This window comes from Perognathus longimembris, chromosome 23 (genome assembly GCF_023159225.1).
Source record: "Perognathus longimembris pacificus isolate PPM17 chromosome 23, ASM2315922v1, whole genome shotgun sequence".
In the NCBI taxonomy this organism is placed as follows: Eukaryota; Metazoa; Chordata; class Mammalia; order Rodentia; family Heteromyidae; genus Perognathus; species Perognathus longimembris.
This window is the reverse complement of record NC_063183.1, coordinates 11,132,030-11,154,904: the sequence shown is the minus strand read 5'-3', so window position 1 is coordinate 11,154,904 and position 22,875 is coordinate 11,132,030. Positions and strand designations below refer to the sequence as shown.

The 22,875-nt window shown below is 51.5% G+C and overlaps 2 protein-coding genes across 6 annotated transcripts in view; one reads left to right on the top strand and one right to left on the bottom strand.

The window, feature by feature from the left end:
- Snn (stannin) lies at positions 1-21,003 on the top strand. Of its 3 annotated transcripts, XR_007208901.1 has the most exons (3): positions 4,108-4,215; positions 5,873-6,296; positions 20,990-21,003. XR_007208901.1 is itself a non-coding variant. In XM_048333257.1 (2 exons), the coding sequence occupies exon 2, from the start codon at positions 5,960-5,962 to the stop codon at positions 6,224-6,226; it is 267 nt and encodes an 88-aa protein (XP_048189214.1). In that variant the 5' UTR covers positions 1-129; positions 5,873-5,959; the 3' UTR covers positions 6,227-8,590. The 3 variants fall into 3 exon arrangements, 2 of the variants coding, with proteins under 2 accessions (XP_048189214.1, XP_048189215.1); XM_048333257.1 differs by lacking the exons at positions 4,108-4,215; positions 20,990-21,003 and adding an exon at positions 1-129 and having other exon boundaries at positions 5,873-8,590; XM_048333258.1 differs by lacking the exons at positions 4,108-4,215; positions 20,990-21,003 and adding an exon at positions 3,171-4,023 and having other exon boundaries at positions 5,873-8,590.
- Txndc11 (thioredoxin domain containing 11) overlaps positions 8,531-22,875 on the bottom strand; it is a 49,385-nt gene continuing 35,040 nt past the window's right edge. For all 3 annotated transcript variants that reach the window (XM_048333254.1, XM_048333255.1, XM_048333256.1), the window contains 5 exons: positions 20,184-20,973; positions 17,168-17,310; positions 15,720-15,829; positions 12,441-12,521; positions 8,531-9,310 (listed from right to left, as the gene is read on the bottom strand). In XM_048333254.1, coding sequence (XP_048189211.1) covers positions 8,695-9,310; positions 12,441-12,521; positions 15,720-15,829; positions 17,168-17,310; positions 20,184-20,973 — 1,740 coding nt within the window. In that variant the 3' untranslated portion in view covers positions 8,531-8,694. The remainder of the gene's footprint in view (positions 9,311-12,440; positions 12,522-15,719; positions 15,830-17,167; positions 17,311-20,183; positions 20,974-22,875) is intronic.

The following is a 22,875-nucleotide window of genomic DNA, read 5'->3' as shown; positions in this document are numbered from 1 at the left end:
GCCGAAGGCGCCCCGCCCGCCGCAGAACTGGGCTCTTGCGTCCGGACGGTGCGCGGCCGCTGGACCGGGCCGGCGGGCGGGCGGAGCCGGGCCGGCGGGGCTGCTGCGGGGTTACCGGGCCCCGCCATGGTGAGCGGGACCGGGCGGGCTGGGCGCTGGGGTCGGGGGCGGGCGGCCAAGGACGGGTGGAGGCGCGCGCGGGCGCCGTGCCAGGGGCCGTGGGGGGGGGTCTCCGCGGCGGGGGAGGGGCGGCCCGGGCGGGGGACCGGCCTCTGGGAGGGTCTGTTCCGGAATCGGGGGTCGCACCAGCGGGCGGGGGCTCTTTGTCCGCCGCGTTGCAGCAGGATCGGGACAAAGGCGGCGGCAGGGGGCGGAGGCCGCGGTGCGGGGAGCGGTGCCCCCTCGCCCGCCGCCGAGTCCCCGTCGCCGCCCGCAGTTCCGCGCTCAGCGCTGGGCTGCCGCCCCCCTCCCCAGGCACTCGGGGATTAAAACAATAATAACAAAAGAAAAACATTCGGGGAGGATTAGGGGTCCTGGCAGCCCCCAGCGTGGTCAGGGCTTTGGCGCATGGAGGGGCCTAGGTACAGTCTGGAGCCCATTTCATGGGTGGGGAAACTGAGGCGGAGTCGCGGCGTTTTGTGCCGTCGGCAGTGACTGCGCCGCGTGGGCACGACTAGGTCTCGTGGTCCCGTGTCCCCTCCCCCAGCCCCCACCTCCGGCGGGCCGAGCTCCCTCTCCAGCTGTCGCACCCCTGGCCGGGCCCCTGCCTCCCCGCGCCTTGCCCGGCTCCTCCAAAGGGGGGTGGGGGGGGACGCGGCGTCGCCAAGCAGGGTTAAATGAGGGGGTGCATGGAGTGCCTGGCACCGCGCCTGCACGCCGCCCGGGCCCGGCACGCGGGTGCTTGTCATCGCCGAGTTCCCTGCATCGGGTCCTCTGCCCAGGTCACTCAGACAGCCCCTGCCGGGACCAAGTGGGTTCACTTGTCCTCAGGCCCCTCTGGTCCGGGAGAGAGGAGGCTGGAGTCAGAGACAGGACAAGACTGAAATCTGGAGTTTTCTGGGCTGCCTTGGTTTGAATCTCTGCACTTCTTCTTTTGAGCTGTGTGTCCTTGGGGCAGTTGATGTAACTTCTCAGAGCCACAGAACCCTTATTTGCCAGATGTGAAGAGTATACCAACTCTGGAGTGGTTGTGAGGTAGAAATCTCACACACATCTACCAGAAGTGTTTAGCTCATGTCTTGCACATTGAAATCACCGACAACTTTTTGTAGCATCTTCTATTTACTGCCAGAGTTGTTTGGCCCAATAGGCTGGTCCCCAGAATGCCCAGCAGGGGATTCACAGCCACCAGAGGCCCCAGCTGACCTTGGGGCAGTCCCCAAACTGCCATGCTCTGCTTCCTCTTCTGCCGTGGGAACCTAGGGGGTTCTGAGGCAAGTATTTCATCTGGTGGGGGTGAGATGATGGCCCCATAACCTTTCCCACCGGTGTCCCTTCTCTTCTTGGTCCAGGCTCCTGGAGGGCAGGGACCTGGGGTGACTGGTCCTTGTGTCCCATGGCCTGGTGGGCCTGACGCACTGGGGACATTCCACCTGAGTCCTGGTCAGGTTCTTGGTCTAGGTGAAGACCTTGGAGCTGGAAATGTTTCTGGCTCACAAACCAGGATCCTCTGGGGGCAGACTTTGTTGGGGGTTGGGACATGGCTCCTCCCTACAGGCAGTGCCAGGAGCCCCTGGGAGTTGGCGAGCTCCTGTAAGCAGGGCGGTCCCCTGACTTCCCAGGAGAGCAGCAGGGGAAGGAGGCTGCAGGCAGGATGGCCTGTGGGGGCCCAGCCCTGCTCAGCAGTGCGCGTGATGTGCCCAGTTAAGTGAAAAGGATGAGCGTACTCCCCAGGGAAGGGTGCTTTGTGACACTGCCCTGGCCAGGCCTTCTGTCTCAGTGGGTGAGATCCGGGCTTATGTCCACTTTGTACCTTGAGAAACAGGCTGGTAGACGGAAACAGTTTGGTGGGCTGGCAGAGGAGGAAAGGGATGCCTGTCCTGATGCTGGTTGTGCTGGGTGCCCACACTGGGGGAGGGGGCAGTGTCCTCATATGGAGATGGCCTGAGGGAGCAACTGTGGGCCTGAGAGGGGCAGCAGTGTCTTAGCAGACCCCTGCCCTGAGCTGGCTGGTGGCTACCCACTGAGCCCACTGGTGGATGGAGCGGGCTCTACCCTGTGTGCCTGGGGCCCAGTTGCCCACCTCACAGGGCATTAGGTAACCTGCATTGGCCGGTGCTCACTTGAACTTCGTTACTGCTGATATTCCAGGGACAGAGGTGGGCTCCATAGGGCCACAGCATTTCCTGTGCCCCAGCTCACCCCCTCCTAGTCTTTGGGGACATATGGGGGTTGTGCAGAGTGCAGTGCCTGGGGTTTTCTAGGGGTGGTGAGTAGATCAGGGTGCACAAAGCAGGAGGGTACAGGCCGGGTGGGGAGTTATCCTTTGGAGGAGGCAGTGGCCGTGGCCTTGGACGTGTATGGCAAGTGAGCTGGTGAAGGGTGCTCAGCAGTGCGGCGGAGACCTGGCCCTGGCCCTGTGTGCTTATGCCCAGAGTGGTCTGGGGTCACATCCCCTCTCTTGCTCTTCACACTTGCACACTCTACTTGCACACCTTGAGCCTCGGTTTTCTCATCTGCAATTTCGGGGGGTGGTAATGGTGAGCAATTGGGAAAGTGAGCATTGGTGTGGTGTGAAGTGAATTGGGTTTCCTAGCCTGAGCTGTAATTCTTTCTATCTTGTCCTGTCCCATGGGTAGGCTCTTTTCTGTCCAGGTGAGGGATCAACCAGCTAGCAGGACACAGCTAGGTCTGGGGTCCAGACAGGCAAAAGGGGTCCCAGGGCCTGACCACCCCCACTGTTTTGGGTTGGCCATTCTAGCATGCATGAAGGCAGCTACCTGGCATGCCAGAGTTCATTGGCATGGCATCTCTCTCTTCTTCCCCACATGCTGATGGGGCTGGCATGGTGCCTGTTCAGGGACCCAGGAGTGGCACAGTTAGGGAATTGGTTCTGACTGGGAAACCCTGGCTGGTCTCCTAGAGAGCAGAATCTCTCCTAAGTTGCCCACCATATCCTAGGTGTGGGTCCACTCAACAAGCTCTCACTGGATACCGTGTGTGTGTGTGTGTGTGTGTGTGTGTGTGTGTTTGTGTGTGTGGTGACAGGGCAGGGGTATGGTGATGGGTAGCTGGAGTCTGCAGGCAGCGAGCCAGCTGCCAGGGTAGCAGGTGCCCTGATGCAGGGTGGTTGCAGGTCGGGAGCTCTAGGAAAGACACCATGCGGTAGGGGTGGTGAGTAGGAAAAAGGAGCTTCTGGGGCCAGGTGCTCTGGGGGGTCTTCTGAGGAACCCCCCAGTTGCAGGAAGGAGCCAGCATGGGTTAGTAGGCCGAGGAAGCAGAGGCAGAGGCCTAATGGGCCCACGATCTCCCGGGAGGGTCTGCGGTGATGATCTGATATTTTTTATCAGTTCTCAGGAAATATTTGCTTAGTTAAGAAAGGAGGAAGCATACTAGTGGAGGGCCAGCCCACAGCAGGTGGATGCTTCACTGGGCCCCTCAGATCCAAGAGGCCCATACCTGCCCATCTTCAAGCCCTTTTGGGGCTACACGCTGAGACTTGAGCTCACCACTCCTTCGGGCTCCTCTGAGCAGTTGTTGCCTGTGCCTCTGTTTCCTTGTCAGCACTGGGGCTGTTGGTCCCCACTGGACTCGTGTGCTTCCTGGGCTTCCCCTCAGGTCCCAGTACTGTTGTCCCTCTCCAACTTCCTGCCCCTGAACCCCCCCACCCCAGCACGCACTTCCCCTTCCGAACTGACACTGCCTGGCCTTCCTGTCCAGAAAGCCATGAGAGGACAGACGCCTGGGCAGTGCTCAGCCAGAGTCCCAGGGACAGGGAGGTAGAGGCAGGCTCCCTGGGCCAGCGTGCCCTGTGCCGCCTAGAGGGTGGTGAGAGCTGCTGGTGCCTGGAGAGCAGGGTTCAGGGTGAGCAGGGAAGTCCTGGCACAGGGCCTGTTCCGAGGCAGTGCTGGGGGAGAGCCCCTGGTCATGGCAGCGACCTTGCTGGAGCAGGCATTAACTACGTCACTTCCACACCGTGACATTAGGCCAGACCATCCTGTGCTGTGGTTGTGGAGATCAGGAGCCCCCTCCCCAGAGTAGAGCATGTTGCCCCAGGTTAGGCCATGGGGGACAGGTCCAGTGCTGTCTGTAAACAATGGGGTATGTTCTGTGTCCTCCAGTTTGGGGGGCAGAGTCCCTGGCCTCAGTGGGCCTCTAAGGGTGGAGGCTGTCAAGGTTGTAGACTCAGCCCCTGTAGCGGGCTGCTCCTGTCCCTAGCACCTGCCTCCTGGACACTGTGGGGCGATGACTTAGCTGCCTGTGACCTTCAAGCAGGCCTGGCTCACCCTGGGAACCTCTCCCAGCCTGGGGAAGCGTCACTTCTAATTAAGGCCCGCTTTGCTCAAGGACAGGACAGGTTCGATCCTGTTTAGAAAGAAAAACTTGCATGGCTCTGTGACTCTTCTTAAAATGATCATGGATTCAGACCAATTCTTCCTGTGCACCAGCTTGGGCAGGACGGACCTCCAGCTGGTCTTCATCTGTGACCACTAGCGAGTGTTACTGTGATTGGCTCTGTGTAGACAAGACAGAAGAGGGTGGGGCCTGGGGGCATCCGGGCAACCTGCCTGCTTCCAGCTCCTGATGGCTGGCCTGGGGTAAGGCCTGGAGTGTAGGGTGTAACTTATTGGCAAAGGGGGAGGGGGTGGTACTGCTCCCCCTGCCTTCCCCTTCCAGGACCTCAGCCTTTCGCACCCTTACATGGCCTCAGTCTGCATGGTCTTCCCTAAGCAGGTGGTCCCACGTGACACTCGCTATTGTCCGCTGTGCCCTCTCCCACGGGTCCTGGAAGAAGCCACTTGCTTCTGTCACCCATGTTCCCTGTGCCCCCAGGGGCTGATGGGACCCAACCTGCTCTCATATTCCCCCGTCTAGTCTCCAGGAAGCCTTCTGCTCTTCTTGGTCCACTAGTGGCGCTGGCTTCCAGAATGTGTCTTTCACAACAAGAGCCTCAGTAGCATCCAGTCCTCTTGTAGCCTCTGTCATAGCTGTCTTGGTGTCTTGGGCGCATGGCTGAGTGGGGGTGACTGCTGACTGGTAGGTGCAGCGCTGAGGTGTGCCAGATAGTCAGAGAAGCAGCTGGGTGAGCATGCGTGTACGTGCCGAGTAGATGCCTCATTCTCACCAGGATGAGAGTGGGAGAGTCAGGCTGAAGAACTCTTTAAAATAGTCGCCATGAGTGGGACTGGTGACATATACCTGTAGTCCTTGTAATCCTGTACTTAGGAGGTAGAGGCTGGAAGGTTGAGAGTTCAAGGCCAGCCAGAGCAAAGTTATTAAGACCTTATTGCAAAAGCAAAATATAGCCAGGAGCTAGTGGCTCATGCCTATAATCCTACTCAGAAGCCTGAGATCTGAGGATTGTGGTTCAAAGCCAGCTCACGCAGGAAAGTCCCGTGAGACTCATCTCCAATTAAGTACCAAAAGCCAGAAGTGGAGCTGTGGCTCAAGGGGTAGAATGCTAGCTTTGAGCAAAATAGCTCATGGATAGTGCCCAGATCCAGACAGAGTTCAAGCCCTAGGACTGGCAAAAAAAAAAAAAAAGCTAAATACAAACAAAAGACTTGGGGGTGTGCCTCATGATAGCTTGTCTGGCATGAGTGAGACTTGAGTTCCATCCCTAGAACCCAAACCCCCAAAAGCAGACTATGTGGATTTGAACCCTGGAAGTTCCCAGTGGAGTCTCTGTTAGCCTCGTCTTGTTGTCTTTCAGGAATGTTGGGTCCAGCCTGAGTTCCAGCCTTGTTGAAGCAGCCAGCGCGAGAGCTTCCGGCCGAGGAAGCCCCTCCAGGCACTGACCATGTCTATTATGGACCACAGCCCCACCACAGGTGTGGTCACCGTCATTGTCATCCTCATTGCCATCGCGGCCCTTGGAGCCTTGATTCTAGGCTGCTGGTGCTACCTGCGGCTGCAGCGCATCGGCCAGTCAGAGGACGAGGAGAGCATTGTGGGCGATGGCGAGACCAAGGAACCTTTCCTGCTGGTGCAGTACTCAGCCAAGGGACCCTGTGTGGAAAGAAAGGCCAAGCTGATGACCGCCAACGGCCCAGAAGTACACGGCTGATATGAGCTGCAAGGCCCTGAGGGCTGCAGCCAGCCTCGAGGCGCTGGGAGAGAACCATGGGCATGTTGCTGTCTAAGCAGAAGGGCTGATGTTGCTGGCATGGCCTTGGTGGGCTCCATCATCGCATGCACTGACTCTGGGTCCCGGCCGCCCTAGGCTTCCACTCAGCCTCCTGGTGGGGCTGCCCATTGCTGGCAGTGGGCAGGCCTGGCCTTGCTGGGGCTCATGGCCCCTTTGCGCTTTTGTTACTTGAATGTTTAGCTGAGCCTGTTTTTGATGGAGCTACTACTGTAACTCGTGAACTAACCAACCTGTGAACTGTAAATAGGTCCCGGAAGCACGTGCTTAAGCCTCTCTGCTGATTTTTTACTACCGTGTAGAGCCCATGGGTTCTGGTCCTCAGGAGGGGCCCAGGCAAAATACCCTGGGGGGCTTTGGGCTCCTCAAATCCAGGCTGTACCTGGCAGGATTGCTGGAGTCTGTCTGTCTGTGTGGAGAGGAAGTGGAAGGTCAGTTCGCGTCTAGTGGCTGGCCAGCTGGGGCGCTTCGGTGATTTCTGCTTGGTTAGTGATGGGTAGAAGGAGGACCACGCCCCTCCCTTGCCCCAGATAGACTTTTTAACAGCAGAGCTGGTGATGGAGGAATGATTGCAAGGACGCTACCACATGTGCCTGGGAGCTGGTGAAGGACAGTGAGGCACGAGTCCTGAGGCTGCCAGGTGTGGTGGTAGCAGAGCAGTTTCTTGCCCCTTTGGTCTCAAGCATGCTGAGCACACTTGTAGTGCAGGCTTTGATGAATTACTATCCTTATGAAATGCCAAAGGCTGTGACGGCTACTTTTAGTTCGAAACCTGATTGGCCCAGGAAAGAAAGGTGTTGTTTTTGTTTCTGTATTTAATCTTTCCTGCACTGGAGGGGAGGACCCTGGTTCCCCTTCTTCTCTTCCTTTCTCTCCTTAGCTTCTCTTGATGACCACCCACCTGCTGGGTAGTGGAGCTCACTTTTCTCCACGCAGGCTCTCTGTGGGCAGAGTCCTCAGATCTGGCTGTAGGGCACCCATGCCCGTGGGAGGTTGCCACTGTGTGCATTCACACGGGAGCCCCAGGTGTCCCCTGCCAGTCTGGGTGTGGTACAGCAGTGGGGGCGGGGGTGGGCGGGTTCAGGGCAGGACTGGGTTCTCATAGATGAAGAGGTGGCAGATCCCAGCAAAACCAGCCACGAGGCATCCCTGTGGGCAGTCAACAATCTTGCTTGGATTTTTAATCCTCCACGGTAAATCCTCTAAATGGTCATGACTAAACCATGACCTAGGTTGGCATCCTGGGTAATGAGCCTGCATGAGGCCAGCCCGGCTTTACCACTGCTGAGCACTGACCTTTCCCGCTGGAGCTCCCTGCCAGCGCACAGCATGGGCAGGCTGGGGGCACTTCCTAGAGCCCCTGGGGGAGCCGAAGGGTGCTCTGGCACCACACACCTGAACTTGGGGGGGCGTGTCAGGCATTAGGTAGCAGGTGGGGTGGAAAGGGGGAGCTAATGAAGACGGAGCATGAGGCACCACACGGATTGCCCTGGTCCCTGACAGTGTGGGCTAGGAGCAGCAGCCAGGCTAGGGGGAACAGAAGCAAAGGCCTGAAGGTTAGGGAAGGTTTGCTCTGCCCCAGAAGATGTTGAGGCTCACGGTTGGTCCCCATCCCAGAATATACCCTGCAGGCTTTCTACCTCTACTCCCGAAGCCAGCCACAGAACACAGGCTGTTTGTCCTGTCCTAGCTTAACTATCCAGGAGTGGTGGGAGTCTGACCCTGGAACCAACTATGTCTGTGGTTCTGCCTGTGCCAGTGAAATTTCCTTTTGGAATGCCCACACTTCCCTTTCTCATCAGTTAAGCTTTTGGAGTTTTCTCCCTCCCCAGAGGCCAGGGCTATCTATGTTGGGAGCCAGGGTCAGCCCATCAGTGTGGGTGGAGCGTTGAGGCACTGGGGGATGACACTGTGGAAACAGCCTACCGTGACCACACAATAGCAGTCCTGTTCTTACCAATGGCTTCATTTCTAGCAGACATCAGAGCCACACACTAATGGCTCAGAGTTATGACCTCTCTTAGAATCCATTCTCAATAGCCCAACTGTTGCATTCAAGGTTTCCAACTCATCAAGAAATTAACCTTTCATCCTACGTGTCATGTCCTATCATGTGAGAGCAACTGGAGGGGGCAGGGAGGGACCTGACACTGAGCCACTATGGACTGACTTCTCCGACTCTTCCCGTGGACTGTGCTACTGTTTTTGTCTCAAGCTACCAAGTTTGTGCAATAAGTGAAAGGGAGGCTTCCCTGTTCAATAAAAGCTGAATGGCATTCAACTCCATTTTCTAGACGACTGAGAAAATCTTTATTTACAATAAATTTCAATAAAATTTGCATAAATATATTCCCAATGTACATTTCACCTCTGATTCCTTCATGTCAACGTTAGTCTGTCCTGTTCTCATTCTTCCTCTCAGGTGCCAGTGTGGCGCTGGTGCTGGAAGATGGAGAGGAGCCGCCAGGTAAGTGGGGGGCACCTGGGGGCTTAGGGGGGTCGGGGTGTGTCTCTCCTGGAGGGGCTGGGTTCTCAGCCTGGTCCTGGCCCTCCAGGTGCCTCTCCATTGTGGCCATGAGGACCTTGAGCCACGTGTTATTCTCGGAGAGCGTCTCAGAGTGGGCGGCCAGGTCCTGGAGCTCGCGGGCCTTCTGTGCGTACAGAGCCTGCAGCTGCTGGCTATGCCGCCGGAGCAGGCTATGCTGCCTCTCTAGGTTCTGCTGCTGCCGCAGCAGGCGGCGCCCATCCCTGCGTGCCTGCGACAGCCGGCCTTCTACCTGCACCTGTGCCCGCTGCAGGCTACCCCTCTCCGCTCGCAGCCTCTGCATCTCTCTCTCCAAGTGGGCCATGTGGCCCTGCTTTAAGGCCACTTCGCTCTGAAGACACTCTTGAGGGTTGGCCAAGTTCTGGGGGGCAGAGGCAGGGTCTGAGTGATGTAAAATGAACCTCAGCAGATTTGGGAGGGTGATGGGGAGGTCTCCGGGATACTTCACACTTAGGTCCTTTCTGGAGAGAGAGAGAGAGAGAGGAGTCAGGCCCACAGGCACAGTTCCAAACCAGGTGTTCCGCTTCCAGTCATGCCGGCTACTTGTACCAAGAAAAGACATGCCAAGAATGGAAGGAAGGAGATGCTGCTGCTGCAGAGCAGCTCTGGGCAGAGCTGTGGCCGTCTCTGGTACTAACACGGCTTATTTGAACTGTTCATTCCTGAGGACTGTTTCTGTACCCAACTTTCCAGAAAGACAAGAGGACCAAGCCTAAAGCTGGTGACATGGCATCCTCTAAGATCTGTGAGGCCCACTGGTGGGGTCTGGTGGGATTCCTGCCACTTTGTGGCACTGACAGTGCTTGGTGACACTGGAAATGGTGAAACACTTGGCAGTTTTGTCAACAAGCATTTGTCTACAGCAGGGGTTCTCAACTGGGGGTATCTGTACCTGGCCCAGGGGACACTGGATTATATACAGCTGCTGGAGTACAGAAGGAGGATGACTGGAAGGGGCTCCCACAACATGCATGTGGGTGGCGTTAGGAACCAGCTCGCTCTCGGCACTTTTAGAGGGTGAGGCACACGGCTGTCCCGTGTCTCCAGTGCGCAGGTGCAGGTGAGCCACCTGGGAGGAACTGCAATGCTTGTGGCATTGCAAGGACCCTTACTGGTCTTCAGGCAATGCCATGACAGTCTCTAATGGTGTTTTGAGACAGGGTCTCAATATGTGGCAAGGCTTATCTTGAACTTGCCATCCTCCTCCTGTCTCAGCCTCCTGAGGACTGGGATTACATGCATGATCTATTACACCTGGCTACCTTCACTTTCTTTCTTTTTTCTTTTTTTTTGGCTGGTCTTGAACTATGAGCCTGGGTGCCGTCTCTGAGCTTCTTTTGCTCAAGGCAAGCACTTGAGCCACAGTGCCACTTCCAACTTTTTTGAGTCATTTATTAAAGATAGGCGTCTCATGGACTTTCCTGTACAGGCTGGCTTCAAACCACGATCCTCAGCTCTGAAGCCTCCTGAGCAGCTGGGATCACAGGCGCGCCACTGGCACCCAGCTCACATTTATTTTTCTTGATGGTATTTGAGTTTGAACTTAAGGATTTATGCTTGGTAGGTCACTTGAGCCAGACCCTCAGTCCAAAAGTAGACCTTTAGAGAACATGGTGGTAACACATGTAACCTGCCTCTCATCCTGAGGGAAGGACTGGATGCTCCCTGGAGGCGAGGTTCTTCCTGGGGCCACATTACGGCCTCCTGGTAGAGCTTATGTGGCACCCCTCCTCTAGCCCTGGTCCAGGAGCAGGCCAGAGCATCTGCAATTTGAAGTGTCCATACAAAGTTCCATGCAGGCCACTGGCAAGGAGTGCTCGGAGATGTCCTATGCAGGACAGTGACTGTACTCCCAGTGGCCTCCCCTGTCCCCAGCCTGGAGCACATGGAGGTAGGAGCAGGACCAGGCCACAGCGGGGTAGGCTGCACACCGGGCTGAGGACAGGTTTCTTCATGGTTTTTATAAGCTGGAACATGTTCACTGTAGGCAGTGTGCAGGGGTGAAGTCCCACAAGCAGCATCCTGAGAGCACATGGACTCCTCTCCCCTCCAAGCAATCGCTGTCAACACCAACACAACTGCCCTGCACACACTCAGGGCCCACATAAGTCTGCATTTCCCTACTGCACATACGACTGATCACTTGGCACTCAACAGTGGCCCGCCGGTGAACTGGGGAAGTAGTCTTACTGCATGTAATCCCTGCCTTTTCCTTTTCTCTCCTGGGCTGGCCAGGCCCTCCTGGGACCAGCTGATGATGAAGTATCCTACACTCATGCTATCATCTATCAACAGTTTGAAGGAAATGAGACAAATTCCATTCCAAAGTGGTAAGGCATTGACTTCCCAAGCTCCCTCCACTTAATCAAGCCCCCCCCCCACCATCCCCAGGTTTGGAGCAGGAGCTTGCTGTTGTGCTCCCCATCAGGCCTCCAAACAAGCCCTGCACCATCTCGGTGCACTCTCCCACCACACTGAGAACTTCATGCAAAGGCATGTGTTGGGTGCTGATGCCAATGCTTTTTCAAAGTAACTTTGGAATTTAAAAAAAACTAGGTATTGTTAAACTACATGCCCAGCTTGTCTCCCACAGATGAAACTGCTAGTGGTATAGCGTTGATTAATCCAGTGGCAATTTAAATACTTCTTAGAAAGGAAAAGGTTCATGTGATGCAGGCGGCGGCAGTGAGTCACACTGTCATGCCTTGACAAGATGCTAACCACCGTGCCATATTTCAGCAAACACTGAGATCTGCACAAAGACCTTTCCATTCGGGAGCAGTAAGACAATGATTCACCAGCTGCAAAGGAAAACCCATCCTGGAGAAGCAGATCATAAAAGGAAGCAGGAAATGAAAACCACAAGCTGCACAGAGTCAAGGCCCTACCTGAAAGCACGTTTCCCATAGAGAACAGAAGCGGATCCCCAAGGACCCATCCACAAACCAAAAGGAATTGATGCCAACAGCCAGCTGCTGGCTTCCTTAGCCTTAAAGGGCTGAGAGGTCATTCCCTTTCTGCTGAAACATTTGTGCCCCCTGCCAAGCCTGCCCACTTTACTAAGGCCCCGTTCCTGCTTGCTGGGGTCCTCAGCACAGCTGTCGGGGCAATCAACCTTGGAACATCCTGTGGGCAAAGGACAAAAGGTCAAAGTGACAGCCCCATGAGGACATTCACAGTGGATCTGCACACAAGAAAGCTCTTTCAGGGCTGGGGATATGGCCTAGTGGCAAGGGTGCTTGCCTCGTGTACATGAGGCCCTGGGTTCGATTCCTCAGCACCACATATACAGAAAATGGCCAGAGGTGGTGCTGTGGCTCAGGTGGCAGAGTGCTAGCCTTGAGCGGGAAGAAGCCAGGGACAGTGCTCAGGCCCTGAGTTCATGGCCTAGGACTGGCCAAAAAAAAAAAAAGAAAGCTCTTTCAGGGGCTGCTTGAACCTGAGGAAGGAAGGTGGCTTGAATGGCACAGTTTTGTGGGTTTTCTTTTTAGCTCAGTCACAATGAATGACAACATCCTAAGAAACCCACTTTGTCCTGAGACCTCAACAAGGTAATTCCATGTGCCAAATACTGGAAGAACTCAGTCTTACCTGTTGCAGGGAAAAAACAAGATGGTAGGGAGCCGGTCAACCATAAATTCCCAAGGAAGATCATTCTGAGACACATCAATCCTGGCAGAGGCAAAGGGAGAGAGGAGGTAAGCAAGAGCATGCAGGACATGCCCACTGGAAATGACCTTTGTCAATCACACTGCCTGGCTCGGCCCCTCACAAAATGTAGACTGGGGTGAGTGAGGCCCACACAACTTCTGGACTATATACTGTATTCTCCAGGGAGACAGTCCTCTGGGGAGGAAGAAGGGCTTCAAACATAAATGAACACCCAAAACTGTATTTTATCCCCCAAATTAGCCCTGGAAAAACAAAGGAAACCACCAAATGCAAAAGCCTCTTTGGACATGGGAGACTATACTCTTTTCTATGTTATATATCTGGATGGAGGCCCACAACAGTGCACTTTGTAAGCAGAATTCTGAATACACAAGATGACAATCATCCTTCTCTCAATGCCTGCAGTGGACTGCAGCTGCACTGGGCAGAGAGCCCTCCAACAGCAGGCACGGAGCAGTCACAGGCAAGGGCTACGTGGCGAACAGTCACAAGAGTGTGAAGACGGGGGGAATGTTTCACACCTGGAGTTAGGGGTACAAGTCAGTGCCAAGCATTTGTCCAAATAAAAAACTTCCCTGCTTCATTAACAAGCAGCATGCTTGCCAGGAGCTTGCCTATATCCTAAATTCTATTTTCAAGCAAGTGCTGGGCATTATATTCAATGTCCTCCTGATGTCTACTTCAATCCAAGAGCAAACTATGATCACAGTTCTCCACTGGGCTACTTGGGACTTCTTCCTGGGCTCTCCATTAGGATAGAATGTAGGATAGAATGTTTTCTTTTCTTTTTTTTTTTTGCCAGTCCTGGGGCTTGGACTCAGGGCCTGAGCACTGTCCCTGGCTTCTTTTTGCTCAAGGCTAGCACTCTGCCACTTGAGCCACAGCGCCACTTCTGGCTATTTTCTGTATATGTGGTGCTGGGGAATCAAACCCAGGGCCTCATGTATATGAAGCAGGCACTCTTGCCACTAGGCCATATCCCCAGCCCAGGATAGAATGTTTTAAGAAAAGTTCATTAAGGGGCTGGGGATATAGCCTAGTGGCAAGAGTGCTTGCCTCCTATACATGAAGCCCTGGGTTCAATTCCCCAGCACCACATATACAGAAAATGGCCAGAAGTGGCGCTGTGGCTCAAGTGGCAGAGTGCTAGCCTTGAGCAAAAAGAAGCCAGGGACAGTGCTCAGGCCCTGAGTCCAAGGCCCAGGACTGGCAAAAAAAAAAAGAAAAGTTCATTAATTGAAAGTGCTGCTCTTATTTTGGAAACAAATGCCATTGCATGCCAACACGACAGCTGACTACTCCTCTCCACTGGCATAGATAATGTTGAAGCTGAAGAAGATAAGCCAAGCTCCAAAAACCAGTCTCTGCATGTTTTCACTTTTGTCAGTTGAGGAGCTTTAACTCTGGTCTTGGGCACTGTCCCTGAGCTCTTCAGCTCAAGGCTAGCACTCTACCACTTGAGCCACAGCACACTTCTGGTTTTCAGGTGGTTAATTGGAGATAAGAATCTCACGGACTTTCCTGCCCGGGCTGGCTTTGAACTGCAATCCTCAGATCTCAGCTTCCTAAGTAGCTAGGATTATAGGCATGAGCCATGGGCACCTGGCGATTTTCACTCATCTGTAGAATCTAATCTTCAAAAATATGTAGTTTGTCAGGAAACAGTTGGCTTCAATGAGGCTTGCTTATGGCAAATAAATAAATAAAGCTGAAGAGACTAGTCATGAGTCTCTGGAATTTCTGTTCTCTGATTCTCCATACTGAAATTAACTGGACCCAAAATTAAATTAACTGGAGATTTCTTGCAAATGTTTCAAAAGGGTTATGCCAACCTACTCATTCCATTAGCTACAACCAACTGTGCCAATTTCACTTTATTTTATCAACATAAATTCTGTCACTCAAATGTATTTATTAATTTGCCAAGTGTAAAGGACACTTTGCCTGTGTTTTCATTCACACTGCTTAGGCTCCAACTTCCCAGTTGTCCTCTTACATGAAGACCTGCCCATTCCTCACTCACACCAGAGTTCCCCTCCGCCACCCTGAATGTGCACAGTATGGAGTAGGGACACCTGCTTCTGAATCCCCGTCCATACTTACAGGTGATGTTACTCCAGGCAAGTTATCTAATCTTTCTGTGCAGTCAGTTTCCTACCAGCTAGAGAATGATGCTGGCCTAGCTTCACTGGGTCTTCTGAGGATTAAGTCATTGGTGCTTACTAAATCCTCGGCTCTATTCCAGATGTGCACTGCACGTAAGGGGGAACTGGAGAGACTAGAACCATACTTCTGGCTCCTTTTCTAGATCTGTGTTCCTCTATTGTTTGCAGTGCAAACAAAATACACATACTTCTAAAGGAATGGGTTCGTTTTTATTTTTGTGCCCAGCTTAAATACAGGGCCTGGGTGCTGTCCCTGAGCTTCTTTTGTTCCAGATCAGTGCTCTATCACTTGACCCATAGCTCCCCTTCTGGATTTTTGATAGTTTATTGGAAGTAAGACTCACAGATTTTCCTGCCTGGGATGATAACTATGATCCTCAGATCTCAACCTCCTGAGTAGCTAGGATTACAGGCATGAGCCCCCAGTATCAAGCTTTGTCTTTGTTTTTTTTCTACTGTTTCTACTTCAGAAAATCTCTACCTCTTATAAACATACCAAACTTAATATCCTACCCTCTGTTATTTGATCTTTTATATTTAATCTAGATGGAGGATTTCTTGTGGGGAAAGGGAGAGAAGACATAGTTTAAATCTAAAGAACCCCCTACAAAAATTGCTTGCTTCTTCAGAACAACTTAAAATGTATATAAAACCACTCAGAGTACCCAGTGAATCATACACCCAGGACCTGTGGCTATCACCCAACCTTTCCTCTTGGTTTCACAAATGAAAAGGAAAATAGGAGCTGCTGCTCTGGGTCCTAGACCAGAGGGCAACTGTGGGAACCCCTTTCCAGGGACTCCAAGCAGCAAGAGTTCTGCTTGTACCTCCATGAACCTCAGCACCGAACACCTTCTGCATTGTGGACATTCAGAATTTGACAGGAAAAAGTTGGCTTCAATGAGGCTTTGCTTGTGGTTTTAGCCTAACCACTAAATCCAAGCCTTACCTACTACTAATGGGCAATCCTGGTGTCAAGGGAAAATGAGAGCAAAGCAAAGAGAGGCCTATCATGCTGCAGAAGAGTCCTTACCTGGCCACAGTGAGTATGTCCCCTGGCAGGAGCCGAGCGAGCTGGATGAAGATGTGATTGAGGGATGGACAGAAGCCACACCACGGGGCGTAATAGAGCAGCAAAACGTCCTGCAGGAAGGGAGGACACTGTTACTGCACCTGGGACCCACCCTACCTCCCTGCTGGGCACAAGGTCCAGCAGCACCAGTCCATGCTACAAGTCATGCAGAAATTGCAATGATCCTCCCGATTATGTGCTTCGTGAAGAACATTCTATAGTTAGAAAACCAAGTCATTCACTCATATGCTATCATTAGACCAATTTTTTGTTTATCTTATGTGTGTGGTATGTGTGTACATGTGTGTACATATGCATGCCAGTCCTGGAGCTCGAACTCAGGACCTAGGCATTGTCCCTGATGAGCTTTTTTGCTCTAAGCTGGCACTCTGTCACTTGAGCCACAGCTCCACTTCTGGCTTTAGTAATAAACTGAAAATAAGAGTCTCATGGACTTTCCTGCCTGAACTGTGTATGATCCTCAGATCTTTGTCTCCTGAATAGCTAGGATGACAGGCATGAGCCACCAGTTCCCAGAAATACTGGGCTTCTAAACTTAGGGCTACACCTTGCTAGACAGGTACTCTACCATGTGAGCTATCCACCCCCCTTCTAGCCCTGTTAGAGCAATAGTTACTTTTCTAAAAGGGTCTTGAATTTTTGCCAGGGGCTAGCCTGGACCTATGCCCCATATACAGCTAGGATAACATTTGAACACCACACCTAGCTTATTGGTTGAGATGGGGATTCCAATCTGGCCTTGAACTTCAATCTTCCTAATCTCTACCTTCTAAGAATGGAGGTAGAAATTGTATGATTATAATTGTAATTCCAGATGCCATCTGGAATTACAAGTGTGAGCCATGGTTCCTGGCCAGACTAATCTCTGTATATCAAAAACCAACATCTGAGCTGGGGATATGGCCTAGTGGCAAGAGTGCTTGCCTCATATACATGAGGCCCTGGGTTCAATTCCCCAGCACCACATATACAGAAAATGGCCAGAAGTGGCGCTGTGGCTCAAGTGGCAGAGTGCTAGCCTTGAGCAAAAAGAAGCCAGGGACAGTGCTCAGGCCCTGAGCCCAAGGCCCAGGACTGGCCAAACAAAAAAAAAACCAACATCTAAGACCAGAGGTGTAGTTCAAGTAGGAGTCCCTCAGCTGTGGGCACAAAAGCTAAGCAAGAACACAAGACCCTGAGTTCAAACCCCAGTACCAGCATACACACACACACACACTCTCTCTCTCTCTCTCTCCAACCACTCACCCTAACATTGCCCTGTGTTTAACCCCAGTACTGGACAAAAAAAAAAAAAAAAACCCTCCACGCAACCTACTCAATCACTGCATGGGTAATTACTGTAAAAAGGATGTATGGCTTGAATTCTGCCTTTTCTTGTGAGTCCATACCTGCTTCCGAAGGACCACTTCCCAGAAGGTATCAGTTGTCACTTCAGTGATTAGATGCTGAGAAGGGAACTGGGCGGAGTTGCTTCCAATGAGATGTCTTTTTAAGGGACTGTAGAGAACACTGAAGTTTTGAATAAAAGACTCTAAAAATAAAAGAGAAAATGAGATCGACTCTTCTCCAGGTACAGGCAGAGCAGCTGACCTACTTTAAACTCTACATTTTAAAAACTGAAATGACTTCACGTGCTTACATTTTTAGTACTCCACTTGTAAGCACAACCTTGCACAAAACTGCCCTGGATAGAAATGGGCTCGGCTTTGGTAACAAACCTTGGAGGAAGTCCTTTAAGAAACAAACTACCTTAAAGCCTGGGATGATCTAAGCTTACACAGTAAGATTCTTTCTTATTGTTTTCTAGGACTGCCCCACAACTGACAAACCACACAATATCCACCGCCACAGTCTCTTCTGGTAGTCCTGGGGTTTGAACTCAGGGCCTTGTGCTTGCTAGGCAGGCACTCTACCACCTGAGCTGCACCTCCAGCTCTCCTGGGTCACATTGAAGAGATTTAAAACTGTAGTAAATAGGCTGGTGAACACAACTATGAAGTGGAAACTGTACAAGCTATGGTGACAGCTTGAATTACAGGCATGATCCACCGGCACCTGGCACTTTTCTTTTTTAAAAAGTTAACTAAAATAAGTTCAATTATACAGATTGGAAAAATATATAATCAAAAAAATTAGATACTCCAAAGTCCTAACTTGAGCTCTACCACAAAAGCTACCCTCTTCAGCCTCCTTCCTCTCTTCCTCTGAAGGCAGAGGAACGTCATCCTGAGTTTGTTTCTAATTCCCTACCGTGAGGGCTCAATGGGCCCTGCCAAGGTCTGCAGAGGGAGGAGGGGTAAAATGCCTGTGAATACTGAGACGCTTTGTTATCACACTACAATTACACTCACTGGCCTATTTTTGGAACATGAAACAATTATTTCCTAATTTGAAGGAAATCTAAATATTCTGGAGCTACCTAGAGAAGGTTCATTTTGCTATTAACAGCTCTGATGGCTTGTTTCACAAGGCTCCTCAAAACTGCCACTAACTGTAGTATGACAGCTGAGCTAGATGTTTCTGAGTGAGTACAGAGGGGCTGGGAATATGGCCTAGTGGCAAGAGAGCTTGCCTCGTATACATGAAGCCCTGGGTTTGATTCCCCAGCACCACATATATAGAAAACGGCTACAAGTGGCGCTGTGGCTCAAGTGGCAGAGTGCTAGCCTTGAGCAAAAAGAAACCAAGGACAGTGCTCAGGCCCTGAGTTCAAGCCCCAGGACTGGCAAAAAAATGAGTAAGTATAGAACAGAACCTGAAGAAGGCCTTTCTTCTCTGTTAAGCCTGAACTTGTTTTTGGTCAACGTGCTTCCTAAAGGGAATGTCATCCCTCTGAAAATGCTGAGCTAAGTAAGGTGCACACATTACACCACTGGCTGCTGTGGCTCCAGGGCTGGCCAGCTTCAGGTGTCTACTGTGGCAAGTGTGACTACCCTGGTAAGCATAGAAAAAGGGGAAGTGGAGTGCCAAGGCTAAGAGACCAAATCCACAGGCACTGTGGAATAGGGCCTGTAAAAGTGTCTGGCAGATTTAGGCATGGGGTCTGTGAAGGAACATCTAAGTCCAACAGGTTGGTCACAGCACCAGTCATCTGGAGAATTTCAATGACGACTCACAAAATACACTTAATACACTTTTAAGACTCTTAGCTCCAATTACGCACCAAAAAAAGCTGGAAGTGGAGCTGTGGCTCAAGTGATATAGCACTAGCCTTGAGCACAAAAGCTTAGGGACAGCATCTAGGCCCTGAGTTCAAGCTCCAGGTCTTACTCATACACACACACACACCAGAAAACAAAACAAAAATACACCAATGCTCCCAGAAAACAGGAACTGAGAATCACAGGTCATATGAAAAGATCACGTCCTCCATTAAGTGGCTGGTCCCAGGACTTCCCTTGAAGCAGCAAGGAGCCTTCCTGATTGTAATAAAATCTCATTTGCCATAGAAATCCTGACATTTGGGCTGAGAATGTGGCTTAGCAGTAGAATGCTTGCCTAGCATGCATGAAACCCTGGGTTCGATTCCTCAGCACCATACAAACAGAAAAAGCCAGAAGTGTAGAGTGCTAGCCTTGAACACAAAGAAGCCAGGGACAGTGCCCAGGCCCTGAGTTCAAGCCCAGGACTGGCAAAAAAAAAAAAAAAAAATCCCAACATTTATACGAGCCTTTCACAAACATGCCGGCCAGAGGACATGGAGTTTCTCCTGTTTCCTACTCTAAACTTGAAAGTCAAGTTTTCTCCCTTCAACTGGCAAACACTGACTCTCTCCTCATTTCCACTGAGGCTGAACTAAGGAGGCTTTTGAATTCTTACTGGCATATGGCAAGACTTCAGCAAAGTCCTGGGAACAGGACTGTGTGGGCCAGTCTGCTGCAGTTGCCAAGCCCTAGGGGCAAGCTCCAAGTGCTTTCCCACAGTGGGGCCCGGCTCTAGAATTTATTCACTGCACTTGGCACTGGCATGGTACATTCTAGGTACCCCTCGTGGCAGCATTCTTCCAGTGCCGGCATCCTTGACACTCAAACAATCACACCAGAGGGTTTTCATGGTACTTGAGAATGCTGCTGTAGATGACTGAATTCATCAGTCTCAGGGAACCCTGAAGAACCCTCTCACCTCCCACCCTATTCAGTAGCCAGTCTCTACCAAGGACAGTTGCCTCTACCTCACTCATGTGATGGGAGCTAGACCCCTACCTTCCTAGGCTAATTGCTTAACTTCGGAGTTCTATTTTATAGACAAAAGTAAACCAAGTAAACCAAGTAAAACCAAGACCAATGTACAAGACAATTTATGATCAAATGTCTAAGAGTTAAGGTCACCCCCTCTGAACACCAGAAAACTGGTCTTAAATTAAAGAAAACATATCTGCCTGCGGAAGGAAACCACCTACAGTACCTAGGGTGAACTTCATGAGGGCTTGCTTTGGATCCAAGACATAATGAGACTCTTCTTTCACATCCACAATTGTGGCAAATTCTTTCACACGAGTAGAGCTCGGAGCACCCAGTCTCTCTGCATATAACCAAAATAAATTGGAATCCAAAAGGTAGATGTTGAGGGTCTTGTTGGTTCTGCAGCTCAGGCCCGTGAAGGCTGTGCTAGCGAGGCCCACTTCCGGAAAAAGATACCTGTTCTCCTCAATGTGAGGAACGGGGCTGGGGGTGGCGGCCTCACACTTCTCCAGAGGAGAGAATGCCACAGCAGGGGTTTCGAAGGCTTCTTGCTCAGAATCTACGAAGCCCACCATGCCGTGGTGTATGGTCCTGCAGCATGCAGTGCAGTAGCTGAAAGGGCTATAGGAAGTTAAAAAATTGCTACACTCCATGCTGCCTGATGCCACATGGTAAAAGGTCTGTTCCTTGAGGTAGAAGGAATCCAGAGCTGCTGCCATCTCGAAGAAGCTGCAGTGCGGCATGCTGACCGAGCTGGGCTTGGTGCCCCCCACCGTCTGGTTGACACACAGCTCACATACATTGTGGGTCCTGGAGAAGGTGTGCCCTTGGGGCAGCACCACGGTGTTACAGCAGGGGGACGACGGCCTCAGCTGGGTGTCTGGAAGTGGGGCCAGCGGCTCTGGTGCCAGGGACTGGAGGCCAGGCATGTCCACCCGTCGCAGATGCTGAAGAAGCCGCTCCACCACCTGGTCCCTGTGACAGTTGTTGTACTCCAAGGCCACTTGGGTGATCTGAAAGAGAAGGTAGAAGTGGTAAAGGCTTGGGGACTGCCGCAGGAGACCTGTAATTGGAGCCATGCCTGGAGGCACCCTGTGTGGAGTCACCGAGGAAACCATCATGAGACCAGCTAGCACAGAGGACTTTGTCATACTACAAACAAGAAACAAGCCTGCTGTTTTGAAGTGGAGGCATCGTATGGATGTCTACCCACCACAGGAAAAGGAAGACCAGAGCCACCGCAGCTCAGATGACAGCCTGGGACAGCTCATCCAACAATGGGAACAACTGAGATCTCTCTTGAGCCTTTCCCTAGGATCCTTTCACTTCCAGAAGAGATATATCTTTATTCCCACAAAAAGAGCAAGCTATGATCCAAAGGCATTATGAAATAATGTGGTACCTAGAATCAAATCTCGCCAGTTAGCTAAATGGTGTCCAGTTACTTGGGACAGGGCAAGATGGCCCCTGAACTCTGGGAGGCTGAGGCAGGAGGAGCATGGTGTGGGAACAAACCTATCAAGACTCTATCTTTAAAAAAAAAAAAAGTAAGAAGTGTTTATATGCACAGAACCATTTCAAGAATGTATTTCTAACTTAAAAAAATCAAGAACAAGATTCATAACCCATAATTTATGGGTGAACTAAAAAATATATACACATATACATGTACTTTTTTTTTTTTTTGCCAATCCTGGGCCTTGAACTCAGGGCCTGAGCACTGTCCCTGGCTTCTTTTTGCTCAAGGCTAGCACTCTGCCACTTGAGCCACAGCCCCACTTCTGGCTTTTTCTGTGTATGTGGTGCTGAGGAATCGAACCCAGGGCTTTGTGCCTGCTAGGCAACTATTCTACTGCTAAGCTACATTCCCAGCCCCCAAAACATATAATTTTTATGGAAAAAAGTAACTGTCCCAATTATTTTTTGTATTAAAAAGTCACTTTAGATGAAAATTAGTATTTAAAATTGCTTTCTTTCTACACAGAAATGAACAGCTCCATCCTTTGTAAAAAAGCTATGAGCCCACACAAACCTAAGTGTCCCTGCCCTCTGCCCATCCTGGAACTGCCTGTGATCAATGACAGAGCAGCAGGGAACGATCCCAGACACGGAACTTCCCAATTCCTGCCACCTTTTGTAGAAAGCAACTAGGATTGTACTCATCAAAGAAGACATAACCTATATAAAATTCCTTTCCCCATGTTTTTCATTCCCACCTGTCTCTTACACAATATGCTCTACACATACAACTGAGATCATTTCCTCACTTATTTGACTCCTACATAACTAACGGCTGAAAACAACTTGCACTACATACGTGTGTGTGTATGTGTGTGGTCAGTGTCATACTTAATTCATGTTAACTATGAAGGAAAGCTTGGCAAATACTCGGAATGTTTGTGCTATAGCTGTATGTATGGATTTTCTTCCCTCGGATAGCTCCATCAGGTCTGGCTGCAATGACCAGACCCGTTTCCCACACTCACACATTCTGCCGACTTTGAAGAGATGCACGAGTGCAAACTAGTCACAGGACTGCGCTGGCTGAGGTGAGCACCCCCACCTCCTCTGACAAACATGCTCACACACACTGGAGTCCCACAGTGGGGGCAAAACCTGTTCTCTTCTTTCTGCACATGTGTGTGCGGGCGTGTGGATGCATATGTAGATATGTACACATGGGAGAACAGAAACCCTTCCTGGCTTGGTGTGGTTATCATCTGGTCACTTTTAATATTCTACAATGGCCCACCACAAGCTGCTGCAATTGCCACTGCCTGGCAACCCCTCAGCTCTACTATCCTCACTCTTGAGATAATCAACAATGAAGTTTCTTTGTCCCACATCCAACTAGGCCACCACAGTAGTTAATGAATTCCCAAGCCAGCTCTGGCAAGTGTGCTGCTCTCTCTCTC